This window comes from Erpetoichthys calabaricus, chromosome 8 (assembly GCF_900747795.2).
Source record: "Erpetoichthys calabaricus chromosome 8, fErpCal1.3, whole genome shotgun sequence".
Lineage (NCBI taxonomy): Eukaryota > Metazoa > Chordata > Cladistia > Polypteriformes > Polypteridae > Erpetoichthys > Erpetoichthys calabaricus.
The window spans coordinates 123,025,447-123,040,446 of record NC_041401.2 but is presented as its reverse complement, the minus strand read 5'-3'; the positions used below and the strand labels follow the sequence as shown (position 1 = coordinate 123,040,446).

At 35.6% G+C, this 15,000-nt stretch overlaps 1 protein-coding gene across 13 annotated transcripts in view; it reads right to left on the bottom strand.

The window, feature by feature from the left end:
• The window catches only part of kcnab2a (potassium voltage-gated channel subfamily A regulatory beta subunit 2a), a 405,095-nt gene that overhangs the window by 132,253 nt on the left and 257,842 nt on the right, over positions 1-15,000 (bottom strand). The window contains exon 1 of one of the 13 annotated variants that reach the window (XM_051930886.1): positions 9,138-9,681. The exons of 11 other annotated variants lie outside the window; for them this stretch is intronic. In XM_051930886.1, coding sequence (XP_051786846.1) covers positions 9,138-9,349 — 212 coding nt within the window. In that variant the 5' untranslated portion in view covers positions 9,350-9,681. Of the gene's footprint in view, positions 1-9,137; positions 9,682-15,000 lie in introns of those variants that run through there. One more of the 13 variants, XM_051930887.1, reaches the window with a different exon arrangement.

Here is a 15,000-nt window from a genome sequence, read left to right as displayed (position 1 = left end):
TCTGAGTGGAAGATTTCCAAGTGAACTGCAGAGTTCAAATTTAGCCACTTGGTGGTGTGTATAAGCTGCTCTACCACCTCAGAAGAATCACAAAATATTCAAGGAAAACCACTTGGAGGTGTGTATAAGAAGCTCTACCACTTCAGAAGAATCAGAAAAAAAAAATCAAGGAAAACATCCATTCAAAATTAGGCACTTGCCTCCCAGAAGGATAATAAGCTGTTAGCAGGACTGTGGGGGCTGTTGTTAGCAGATGTTTAGGCTATTAAGAATTAACCACTCAGTATAAACAGTGATGCAGAGCAGTTTACAGAGCCATGAATTAAGGTACATGACTGAAAATTTCAGAAATCTTGTTCCTTTATTTACAAAATTTACAATGTATGCACAATATATAGACTACTATGTGCAAGTAACAGTCTTATAGACAGAAATCATCAGCTCTACAGAATAATCAATAACAAAACACAATGCTAAAGACTTGTTTTTTCTACTGCATAGTAAATGCCTGCATAACAATACAATATGGATAATTAACTAAGGATAATATGATGCATGAAATTATTAATTGGTTTGAAAAGCTTTTAATGTCTACTCTTTGTCTACTTTCTTAAATAAATGTTATAAAGTGGCAGTCAAACAACAGCATACCAATTTATCAAAGCCAGACCATAGGCAAATTTACAGGATACTACTCTTCTATAATGAGAAGGTATAACAAGATAGGAACTCTGCAAAACTGTTCTTGTGGTTTCTTAACTGTCTCAGTTCAATTAACAATGTATTATTTTGCAGAAATGTTCGTTGTTTGCAATCTAGTTGGTCCTGTATCACTTACTTTGAAAGGCCATAGTGTTCACAATAAACCTCCAGATCCCTTAAAAGTGCATCAAGATGTTTCAAATGTTGAACTAGCAGAATTCCACTGATAGTTTGACCTGACAGGTTACACGATATCCTAAGTATACATCAGTAGTGGCAGAATCAGGCTAAAGTGTTTTCATCACCAAAGTAGGCACAAAGGTACTTGAATAGGACCGCAAAGCAGGAAGACAGCAGCTTGTTTCCTTCTGCCAGTCTTTGTAAGCCATGGTCCCAGTTTAAATCATCATATGAGTGCCTTGCTGATTCAAAAAAACTTGACAACTCTGAGCTTGAACAACTAATGCTGAGCAAATATGAAATGCAGTAACGTATTACACAGAACATATAACCACTCCTCCACTACCTTCACGAGATTAATAATATCAGCTGGAGAGGAGTCAGATATTCTATGATTCTCTTTTTTTCCTTATTCTGTTGGTCTTTTTTATTATACAGGACTGTAGTGACATCCATCTATAGTCATACATTAGGCAGGTGGCGCCCAGCTCATAAGAACACGTAATGCATTGTTACAAATAAGAGTCAGCACTCACTGTCTGCAGTACATAGATATTTTAAGACCTTTCTCTTTGTACTCTATAATGTCTCTTTGTAATGAAGAAATCAGAATTAGACTAGAATATAAAGTACTTAATGATCAAAAACTAATTGTTTCATCGCACCTTTTCTTCCAAAACATCTTTAAAAATAGTTTTCCAAAAAACTTTAAGCTCACCCTAAGTTCTACAACCAAGCCACAACACAGAATCATTTTTAGCTTTACATGTAGGTTTCAACATTATGAACCAACAACACTGAGAAATATACTGGATGGTCAATCACTGTTCTTTCACGGTTAGTTCAAGCTTGTTAAATTGTTTTCAATATGAAGGGAACTATGGTAACAGTATTCCATTACTGTTATCTCTCAAGGTTCAGACCAATGAATAACCTTGTTTTATGGCTAAATGCTTTCTTTACTTTGACAATATTCAAAACAAATATTCTTTCACTCTTAACTCCACACTTGGTAAAGATCAAACCTAATGATTCTTATGCCTTAAATCAACTATTTTATTGAGCTAAAAATTCAATGATTGGTAACTATTTTTCTTTAAATTCATAACACAAATAATTTTTGATAACAGAAGCAAGATGATTCCAAACTGAACTTGGAAATTATAAACTATTATTGACATTAATGTGAATTTATAATCACATTACACTATTAAAAAAAGCTTTTCCTGGCTAAAAAATGTTAATGTAATTTCTTACTGTGCAGAAACATTAGTTTACACCTTTGTATTAAGCAGAATTAACTACTGCTTTGCTTTATTCTGTTTCTATCCTATAGCTAACATTTACTGAAAATAGGTAATATTACCATACAACCACCATTTATTGTCTTTGACTGTACTTCATTAGCTTTAAAACCCTTCTTAAACCATGAAAAGCAGTACATACTTTTTGTCAACCTTAATGTTAAGAGATTAACAGATTCTTACACTTTAGGGTCTACAATGCTGTGATACCTGGAAATCACTTTAAAGTTAAAAAAAAATAAACCAGGTACTTCTTGTTATACTAATGTTAGCCAAGTTGCACAGCAGGTTTTCCTCTGTACTCTCTGTGGTCTGCTGCATTCTCTGGGGTGAGACAGATTCTTTATTTATTATCAGACAGCACCTCCAGCCACATCACCTTCAGCTTAATCCCCTACACCTCTGTTTTGGTGCAGCTCGTAACCAACTCATCCTCTGCCTTTCCTTCAATATGTCCAAATTGCCTTAGTATATTACTCCTCAGCACACCATCTACTGCCACCACGCCAAGTTTTTCTCTTAACTCAACATTCAACATTCTCACACCCTGTGATACCCTACACATATCTCCATCTAATTATTCTAATCTCTGTTATAACTATCTTTGCTTTATATTCCAACTTCACTGGCCACGTCTCACTTCAATACACTACAGCACAGTGGTCCTCACACAGCTTTTATAAACATTTCCCTTCATTGCCAGAGAGGTTCCCTTAAGAATAAACAAAAATACTACAGGATATAAACTCTGTGAAAGAAATACCGTTTCACTCTTGGATTCAAAAACTAGGTAAAGACCCATTACTCTTATTAAAGATTCTCTTTTGTTTGTTTATAAAGAAAAAAAATCTTTTCTTTGCCTTAACAAATTTAATATCATCATGACTGCCTGACACTTGATCTGTCATAGTCTCTTTTTCTTTCTTGTATTCTATGGTTAAAGTTGGGGCCTCTACTATATAGACCAAGTTATAGTTCTTGGTCACTGCTTCAGTTGCCGCTGATGAGGTGCTTAACCACTCTGATGTCTCATTTACACCACAAGATTATTATTCTATAATTATGTAAAACTGCTTGCACAGTGGAGGAACAGTACATACTACAGATTTTTTTGTTATATGTCAATGACTGAAGATTTAAATAAATATATATACATTATGTGTACTAATGAATCTAGATGATACATAGTTTTATATGTTTGTATTATAATTGTATTATAATTTAATATTTCTTTAAAATGAAGAGTAAGCAAAAATGTAACTAATTCAGACTACTGTATTGGATCCTCTACCCCTCTAGTGGACTGTGAGACAAAATAACCAAACAGACCTTTTTATCAGCAGGTGCATTACTAAGTAGTCGATACATATGTGTAAGGTTTCCATTGTCAGGACTTTATATTTATCACATAAAGAACTCTAAAAACAAATAAAAATGTAGCATTGACAACAATGATTTTATTTTATAATACACAATGTTTACAAGCAAGAAATATTACAGGCACTGAATATATTAGAATAACTGTTGAATATGTTATATAACAATTCTGATGTAAAAAGCCAGAGAAAACATGAAGAACAAGTTGAGATAAAAACCAATATGTAACCAGAGCAGTTAGCATATCTTTTTCAAAAGAAGTTTCAGTGGCCAAAATGTAGTGGAGTAGCCCTAACATCTGTCCCATAGCCAAAGAACAATAGACAACATTCAATGAAAGATCTTTGTTCAGTGTTCTTCATGACATTGAACCCATTTTAGACTCAAGCCAGTATGTTTACCAAAATGTAGGGAGCTACTCATTCTGTCTCTTCATCTTGAAAATTCTGGGAGCACAAAGAAACCATTAAAAAAGCGGTGTTTCAAGATTGTTATTCTCTGTATTCAGCTGGGGAACAAATGTGTATAACACAGGACATTACGCAGAAGAGGACCATAAGTAAGTCTTGCCCAGAAAAGCGCCCCTTCCAGTTATTTTCCTTAGAGGAAACATAAACAGAAGTTAACAGATAAAAATGTAAGTTTGTCAGACTTTTTCTAAGATGCTAGGACTTGGCCTCAAAGGATGCTCTAGGCATTCCAAAGCACTTCTGATTCAATGGATAACTGATGAATTAATAAGAAGATAATCTGTTATCTGAGCTATGAAATAAACATAGGGAGCCAGTATGGTTTAAAACATTTATTAATGGTTCTTTACTGTAGAGGTCAGTGAGTCTTGGAAGTAATGCTAGACAACATTTTTTAAAATTTGGAAAAAGCTCAAAATCTGATCAAAATTTTGTTTAAATGATTCAACAGCATTTAAAGTACTATTCGGTTACATTTGATAGAGCTTGGGGTGGATTCCAAACCAAATGAATGGTATTATTTTCCACAAGGAATTACATATATCATGTCTATTGTTTTTTAAATCCTACATGGTTTAAATTAATAAAGTGGGAAAATCCTGCTAGACTTTAAAGGCTACAAAAAGCCTTTCATTATTGTTACTTTCATACCATTATAGACACGATATGCTCATGTTTTGAGAGCGCAATGATGTGAATAATCAACTGTTAATGGAGTGAGTTGAGCGAGTGGAGAGATTATGCTTTTTTTAATAAAGAGCTTTGCTTTATCATTATATTGTTCTGAAATGGCTACAGCTGTTCATACAACTGTATAGTCATACAACCATTGTTTTTCTTTCCGGAGTATCTAGTTCACTGTGAGTAAGTGCCTATCCAGGATCTATCGGTATAAATCAGGCTCAAACTCTGGACAGGGGCTCAACCTCGTACACCCCTGTGCATTCATCTCCAAATCATTCCAAAATAAAATTAGCTTAGTATTTTAAAACTTCTCCATTGGCCAGTGACTCATCTTGCAATGTTTCAAGGCAAATCACTCCAATTATTGTTTATGAGATATAATGTGTTAGCGGAAGCACAATCTCACAGACACAGATACTGAAACAGCATACTTAATTACTGAAAATTAATCAGCAAACGTTAAACATTTAGTATCATTCTCTGGATTTTTTGACACCAAACTTAGTGTATGCTGCTTAATGGGAAGTTTGAAATATTGGGTTTCACAAAGTCACCATTAAAGCCGAGACTAAAAAATGGAAGAAAAGATTTGGAAAATTAAAGCATCAGCTTTATGACATGTGAAATTTGAGTTAATCTGACTTGTCTGTTAAATATTATTCTTCGTGAGTGTTATTAACCAGCTAATCTCTCCTCCATATACTGATGTAAACAGCAGTTTTTTTTCTGAAAGCTGAGGTTTAATTCTATTAATTCTTAAAAACACTAACAAAAGGCTCTGCCCCTCCCAGCACTGTACATTGTTATATACAAATAAGTGCTGAGCTTCATCTCCAACTCACATTTTATTACTACAATGGTAATACTACAACTGGTGGAGTTTTAAATTACAGTGTACAGGACTTTTTACAATTAAAAGTGTAAAAATACAGTATTATACTTCATGTTACAAATGTTTCTCCATGAGACAACACACTGAATTAAAAGTAAATGTGAAGAAAACTAAACAGATGTTTACTGATTTAAAAAGAGTAAAAAGAATACCAGGTATGGAAATAAAAGATACAAGGGTTAAGTGAGTCGCATCCTACAAATATGAAAGAGCCAAAGTCAATGCTATGTGAAGAATTTCTGACTCCTTCCTTACTAAAATTAATGTACTTCCTACACAGACTGTTTTTTTTTAACATAAGCTGAATAACTTTAGTGTTCACTGTTGTATTTGTTTTGCAGAGTACTTTGTCCATTAGTGCAATCTGTGTTTTGGAAATATGCTTGACTAAGTTCAAGTTCGCAGGAAGTGGATCAAATGTCTGTGGATCAGTTATAGAGTATGTAGACCACATCCTAAGAAACTTTATTAAACCCTTAATAACCAAGTTCTACAATCATCAGATTTTTGGTACCTTCAGCAATTAAGTTATTTAATAGTAAACAGAAGCCCCACAAGACCTGAAATAAATTCCTGGAATATTCTGTAAAAGTAATATTTTCTCTTTTTTGTCAGATATTTTTTATTCCGTTTCAAAGCAAATGACCAATTTAATTTCCTTTTCAGAGATAATACATTATCTCTTGAACCTGAGGTCTCCAGAGCAGGTACTGTAAAGCTATAAGAGCATTTCACTGGGGGTTGAGCACTGAGTAGATGTGAATGGATAACATGGTAACTTTACAGTATCTTATTAGTTATACAGGGTTAATTAAAATAGCTAAATAGTCAAGGCTATGGTGTTGTTCTGCTTTAGAGATCTGAATATGCATAGTTTACTCTGACATCAGGGTAAAGAAACATGAAGCTAAGTTGAGAGGTTCAGGTGTTCATTGCAATAGGCATGTGTCAGATTCTTACCAGCAAAATGTAATATCTGTCACATTCTAGTGAGTGAGTTGCAATAACTTGTTCACTTTTACATTATCCCTTCATTGTGGTATTTATATTTAGAGCACACATATTTTCATAACTGACCCAACCCCATGGAACAGAAGGCAAACAAACACTAATACAAGCCTTATACTGTGAATACACTATGTGCTCTAGATTATTTTACATTACAAAATAGTGAGTACACATGACATGTTAGCAAAATACTAAACTAAACAACTGCAACTCAGACCAGCAATGCAAAGAAACACATATATCATAACCTTCACTATTGGTCTGGCCACTACAAACACAAACAGCAAGGGTTGCATAACATGGAGAGCCACAGCAGCTCTGTGCTACTTATATAATACTGCCTTTCAGCCGAGCTTTTCAAACTGTTTCAAGTAGAGGAAGACACAAGCACCCTTACACAACGGCGCCCCCCCCCCCAATCTGATGTTCATTCCTACACAGCAGCCATTGCTACCAGTCTGCCCAAAAATATAAAGGGCAGAAACAGAAATGGGGCAGATCAACTGATGTTTGTATGTAATGTTTATTTTTAAAGTGCAAATGATTTATAGCATGAAAATCTCTGAAAATAAGGGATGCACTAAACATGAATAATGAAAAGAGAAAAATAATTGAAAACTCCCACAAATCATAGAAATACAGATGAAATTACTAGCTAAGATTGGAGGATCATGCAATGCATTTTATAGTGATAGTGATCAGTGTCACAAATTTGTTTAGAGGCTTAAACATCAACTTCTGTTTTACCCATGCCAAATTAAGAATACCGAAAAAATGAAAATCTGCACTCCTTGAAACCACCTTAAAGCTGAGAGACACTGCATTATCCTGGCAGTGTGCAGGCAGGCTCCCTATAGGCAAATTTCACAAGCATTTATTTACTCCTCATCAGTGATTCACTATGTCTTGCGGAGCGAATAATTTCAACAACAAATCGGTACTTAAAGGTTGTGCCTGGCATACAATCAGCCTGGAAAGGGTTCCCCATCTGCCTGTGGGTTTAGTAAAATCAAATTCAAGTATGATCATTTGGAGCAAAGCAAGACTGAAATGTGTTTTCCATCCTTTGGCTAAGGCCAGTAAAAAATAATTTTAAGCATGATAAAATGAATATATATATCTTTCATTCTGTTCAGACTTTGGAAATAGCACTTTATTAAAATATTTCAAAACTGTAAACAATCATTTATACGCATTTTCTGCCTTCTTCTTCTTAACTATCAAACAGGTGCACGTCTAGGACCACACATAGAGAGACAGTGATTGAGAATGAGCTGTTTTAAGAGCTTAGCTTAAATGAATGCAAGCAGTTAAAGAACTATATGTCCTCTTCTATTGCCATAGTATAATGACTTTATAAATTACTTTTCTGTCCCAATATCACATCAAGCTTTCAAAAACAATCATTCCACTTTACTTTTCCCTTCTCTGATACATGTTTTCCTAACCAGGTTAACAAACTCCATTTTGTCTTGCATTTTCTATATGCCCCCATATCCCCAATCACAGGTCCTTTGACCAAGCAGCTGCTGCACATACTGCATACACTGATGTGCTATTTAAACTCTGACCTCATGAAAATGTTACAGTTTAAAGTTGATCTCTTGCTAGACTGTGTAATCTATTGTAGTAAACTACCCACTCAAAATCTGATAAATTTCAGTATGTCAGCCTACCTGTTGCTCTTTAAAAACAAAGAATTGTGCAAAATGCAAATTGTTGTCTGCCTTATACAGTAAAGTAGGATATGACAAAGACTTTAACAGCTAACTGTACTTCTGTTCCTTTAAGGAAGATCACCATTCAATTGCACTAAAATTTCATTTTAGAATTGAAAATATCTTTCCATTAAATATGCCGAAAGTGTAAAACCAATTAAAATAAACTCCAAGACAACAAGAATGGCGACCAACAGTACCTTTATTACATAGCCCATGTCCTTCAGTCTGAATTTAGTATACTATGTACAGTTCATCCAAAAAGAAGTCACTCAGTGTTACTTGAAACCACTACAACTGTTTCAGTGTCAAAGCAAGAAAGTATGGCAGTTTATGTTTTCGAATTAACATGAAAACACATTCAAAGAAACTATTAAAAGATATGTTTTGTGGCCAAACTGATCATTAGCAATCAATTAGTACAGTGAGATATCTTAAGGCAGAGTTAAGTTTAATTAAAACACTTCATTTTTCTTAGCTGCATGCTTTTGTGACCAGCACAAATCTCACCAGGATTCCTTCACTGTCCTTTTCTCGCTTAGCATTCTAGCTGACACATTTCTAGGGTGTGCAGGCTGGCAGTCCTATTACTGAGCTACTTTTAATGCTTTAGATAAACAAATCTGAAAAACTATAGTACAGGCAAGCAAGTATTCCAATAAATCCCTCCTTTTTAACCTTGCATACGGTGCAGATCAGTGTCACAATAAACTCATGCAGTTAAAAACCTGTTTTGTCCAAAACAAAAAAAGAGTTTGAATTACCATAAAAATCATCACTCCCACCAAGCCTTTGATCTTACCTGTATTTCATGCCCGGCTGCCTTATGCTGCAGTCACTAGAGGAGGGCACACTCTGGACAGTGAGTTGACCCAGGCTACGTGCCACCATGGCTACAGCCCGAAACTTGCTCCTAGTACCCAGACTTGGACTACTGGCATTCTGCCGATTAAGTCTGTCTTCAGCACTGCGGCTCTTGAGGCTGTGGTCCGTGCATACAAAGGACACTTGCATCCTCCCCTCAAAATTCCACCAAACTAAGCAAAAATCAAACAAGGGAATAAAAAGTGAAGGGAAGGCTTGCACTGCCTTCAATGGGTCCAAGGCAGCAGAACAGAATTATCTCAAGGCTGCTAGTAGGAGCTACTCATCGATTGATAAAGAGATAACTATAGAAAAGACCTTGGTTGTGGAAATACAACTCCATCCCCTGAAATTCTACTAGGACTAAAGTTCAAGTTCAGAAAAAAGGCTCCCCACTTCTGGAGGACTGTCTTGTCGTGCAGCTGACATCTCTACTTTTGCTTCCTTTCCTCCAGTGCTTGCTGAGCAAAACTGCAGTTAAACCAGACTGCCTTGCGATGTTATAGAAATGTGAGGCAGGTTTACATGAACTGTGTGAGAGGAGACGCATTCCCTCCCCCCTCGTATCTCACAAAACAAGCTCTCTCTCATTCGAGGAATATTCCCTTCCACTGAGCACTTAGTGCTATTTTCATGCTAATTGAAGCCGGCGGTGAATTTGAATTTGGCAGAAGGTGTCTGACTGGAGTCTGTCTCATTGGAAGGGGCGGGGTGGGGTGAGGTGGTGGGGGGGGGAGGGGGGGGGGGGGGGGATTTGGGGGGAATTGATGGTTGCTGTCCATGACTGTGCCAAATTAGAAAAATGGATAAAGAATAATAAATAAATGGACTAATGAAAATGTTATAAATGAACCCATACTATTTACATTAAAATGTGCTTTTTTAAAATGTGCACAATAGAAAAGCAGAGGGTAGGGGGTTGCACGTTATCACACTGCATGTTCTCCAAGGCCATATCTTTTACACAGAAATATAAACTCTGCTTGTGTTGCTACAAGCAGTCTCTTTATGTTCCTTCATTTTTTCAACTCAAGGCCAATGACATACAAAATGAGAAACACATTTATAAGTTGCATGAATTTACTATTATGCTGAGCAGACCATGGGGAGACCGAGAGTAAACATTAATTTTAGTTGCAAGAAAAAATTTTATAACTCAACTGCCAAAAAAGTACCAGATCCTAATAACTGTATTCTTTAGTTGTGATAATAATGATTCTATAAACCCTACATTAGGTCTTCAGTTATAAGTGACAAACATGGACAATCATTTTGTCTTTTTTGCCAACACATGGCCCTCCTACAGACAGCCAAGTGTTTCTGCTAAAAAAAGCTGTTTCACATGTTCATATGGCACAGAAGCTACTAGAAAACCTAACATTTTCAAAATTTATGACTAGAAAGTTGCAGAATTTCATAAATTTCTTGACCTTCAAACTCTCATGATAAAAAAAAAACTTTTAAGGAATAATACCTCATATTTTGGTATGCCTTTGGTTTCAATCATGAAAATGAGCCATCTTGCCTAGCTTTTCTTTTTCAAAAAGCAACAGGTTGTGCTGGAAAAGATAATGAGGGCAACGTCTTTTAAGTCTATCGCACCCTGGAAATTGAAAAACCAACTTTTGCTGTGTGGCTATGCTATACCTGTTCTCCAAGTAGTCAAGTTTCCTAGCTTTTCCCATCCCTGTCTTGAATTTAAAATAAACTTTGAGACTGTAGGAGTATAATGTGATCTTGCCTGAAGCTTTTTGGCAAAATGTAGTTTAATACTTTTTTCATTTACAGAGAAACATCTCCATTACAGCTTGCTCAGAAATGAGTGGTCATTTCATTAAACATTTAAAAAAAAGACAAAGGAACTCACTCAGGATTCTAAAACAGGCAAACATCCATCTTTCACTGTAACAATTTCAGCTTAAAAGAATATATTACTTCCCCTCCAAAGTTCTACAGTGTGTGAAGCAGCTTACTTGGACTGTCTACAAGATCATTAAGACAATATTTTTATTGTCATTATACTTCAATAGAAAAGTAGTTAGAAAACAAATTAGAAAGCTGTGCTCAGTCTAAACAAATAATTTCTAAAACACACAGCTTTAAGCCACCCTGCAAAGCCCTAGTGGCTGGCAATCAATAATACAATCAGAAGCTGATTTGAACCTATAGTGGAATTTCTTGTCTGTTCATGTCTTTATTAAAACAAACTAAGCAGAATAATTTTTCTTAATTTCTGAAATATCAGTGTATCATATTGTTTTTGAAAGGATTGTATTTTTGTCTACTTGCTCACTAAAATGGAGGTTACTTCTGATGAACAGATATGTGCAAATCACAGATAGTAATTAATACATTTTAACTTATACCAGTGCTAGTTCATCAGAGATTTGCTGCTTTTTACAAACTTTATAAATCAAGAAGGAGATAAAAAACTGCCAGTGAATTCAGAATCTCAGCAATATAATATACCCTCTGTCAATAGTGTATTGGTCAGAGGATAAAAACAAAAATTATACTAGGGAGATAATGAAGTATGACATGTCATTTTCTAACCCACTTAATCCAGTGCAGAGTTGGGTTACTGGAGCCTATCCCAGCAAGCGTAAGGTCGCAAGGCAGGAACAATCCAAGTACACCACAGTGCAAAAACACACACACATCCACACACTAAGGCCAATTTAGCATCACCAGGAAACTGGAGCACTTGGGGAAACCTACACTGACACAGGGAGAACAAAATCCACACCGTGAGGGCCTGGGATGTGAACCCTGGTTTCTTTACTACGAGGCAGCTACGCTACCACTGTGCCACCATGCCACTCAATGAGGAAAGTAGTTCACTAAATAGCTTAATTTAGTTAAACTTCAGATTATTTGGAACAAAAATCAGCAGTTACTAGGACAATCCAGAAACATTTGGGTCATTTTCTTCTTTTCAGTTGGTTCTGTGAGTTCTGTACGGCATATACAGTATTGTATTATTAAAGCATCATTTACTATACTTTTGTTATCCTTATACTTTTTGTTAACATTATTCTGCATGATAGTCAATTACACCATTTACAGATTTCTGTGTTTGAAACAGTGTCTTATACTAATGTTATAGGGTGGTACCATGGTACAATGATTAGACAAGGTGCTGCCCGTGTGCAGCCTGCATGTTCTCCTGGCATACATGGTTTGTTTTCTTCAGGTATTCTAGTTTTCCTCCCACATCTCAAAGACATCCATGTTAGGTTAATTTACAACTATAAATTGGTCTTGTGTAGGTGTATGCATGAGTGAGTCCTGCAATTTATTGGTCTTCCATCCCTGATTAGCTTCTAACTTGCACCTAAAGCTGTGGGGATCCACTCTGACCCCCCCACCCCCATATGACCCTGACTAAGGGTAATAGTTATTGACAATGTAATGCCATTAATTATGTTATAAAAGTAAACATAACCAAGTTTTAGTCACTCTTAACTGACTACTTTATTTAAACAAAACAAAAGGCAGCACTTACTCATTTCATTGTCATTTTTTAAGGCTGACAAGATTCAGTTGCTTCAGTAGTTCTTTGTTAAGTACTCTACAACAGATATTGTTTAGCCTTTCTCTAATGAAATTATATCATTCTTGTGCTTTAATGTTTTAATACAAGAAATATTTCTAGTATACAGAGTGCTACACCACGTTTCCTGGGTCAAGGATACCATTAAGGGGTAAAAAAATATCAAGTAAAAATTTTCTTACTCTAAATAGTGATCACCTTGTAAATTCCTGGCATCTCAAAAATCTTTTCAAAAATTTAATAATGTATGACTAACAATAAATCATTTTCTATATTCATTTTAAATTAATTAATTCCATTGGCCAAACAAAACCTGGAGTCTGAAGGTGATATACTATAACTATGTAAGTTCTACAGTACAGTGGGTCCATTAGTAAGACAGACAGAACAGTTAACTTCATTATTTTATGAATGAGGTAAGCACAAAGGACGTAAGGATGCCCTTACTTCTGATTGCATCTTCTATGCTATACATTAAGGAACCACTCATTCCTCCAAATCCTCTTCCAAATAAATATGAAAATTACAAATGGATTTGTTTGTCTGACTTGACTGGAGAATGTTGATTCTTTCAAATAAATATATATTTATCAAGTTGTCAACCATGATAAATTTTACAATAATGCAAAGGAGGTGGGCCAATCTCTCTAGTCTCGCGGGTCTTTTAAGTGTCTTCCGTGATCTTAACGTGAAGATCACGTATCGTAGCCGTATTGTTTTTCTACAGGATTTTTTTTTATAATAGAGAGATATTTCAAACATATATAAATACTAGCAAAATACCCGCGCTTCGCAGCGGAGAAGTAGTGTGTTAAAGAGGTTATGAAAAAGAAAAGGAAACACTTTAAAAATAACGTAACATGATTGTCAATGTAATTGTGTTGTTATTGTTATGAGTCTTGCTGTCATATATATATATATATATATATATATATATATATATATATATATATATATACACACACAAATATATATATACATATACACATATATATACATATCTACATATACACATATATATATATATATATATATCTATAATAATAAAAGGCAAAGCCCTCACTGACTAACTGACTGACTCACTGACTCACTCATCACTAATTCTCCAACTTCCCGTGTAGGTGGAAGGCTGAAATTTGGCAGGCTCATTCCTTACAGCTTACTTACAAAAGTTAGGCAGGTTTCATTTCGAAATTCAAAGCGTAATGGTCATAACTGGAACATATTTTTTGTCCATACACTGTAATGGAGGAGGCGGAGTCACGTATCGCGTCATCACGCCTCCTACGTAATCACGTGAACTAAAAACAAGGAAGACATTTACAGCACGAGTCACACGCGGGAACGAAGGTAAATGACGTTAATTTTTGACTGTCTTTTAATACTGTGTAAGCATACATATTAACACATGTGCAATTAAATGTGTGCATTTACGGGGTGATTTCTCAGGCTTAAAAGCTCACCTTTTATCAAACGCGGGAAGAAAGGTAACTGACGTTGTTCACTGTCTTTTAATACTGTGTAACCATACATATTAACACATGTCCAATTAAACGTGTGCATTTACGGGGTGATTTCTCAGGCTTAAAAGCTCGCCTTTTACTAAAAAGGTAAATGCAAAACTATTTTCAATCAGTTTATTGAAACGCTCCCGTTAAGGATTGCAATAACATATTCGCGAGATAAAACAAGGAAGTAGGGGGAAATGGAGGAACAGCCGCAAACAGCGAAGAGCAAAAAATTAATTAAACAATTGAGAACGGAGCGAGTTAGGCATACAAGCATGTTCAAAAGGGAAACAAAGCACGGTGTAAAACGTAAGTTTCAATTAAGTTTATAGAAACGCTCCCGCTGCGGATTGCAATAACATATTCGCGAGATAAAACTTTAATGAGAAGACACGAGGTATAAACGAACCACACGCCGTGGCGCAACGTTAGGGGCAACAGTTTCAACCATTCTATGATCTGCTTCTCGCAACTGAAAGATGGCACATGGCGGATGTTAGCCGACTTGCTGACCGCAACGTTAGGGGCTTCAACTATGGCGCTGACGCCACATCTCAGTGCCAACATTTTGCAGACTGTACTTAAAAGACACGCCCTCCTCACTGGACAGTTAAAAACACCAATCAAACTAACGATGACATCAAGTATTACCCAATCCAAAGTAGGAAAGGAGGCATCTTCATAAAATGCGTGTGGAATGATTTGCATGAGACGCTGCTTTAAAAAAAAAATATAAAAAA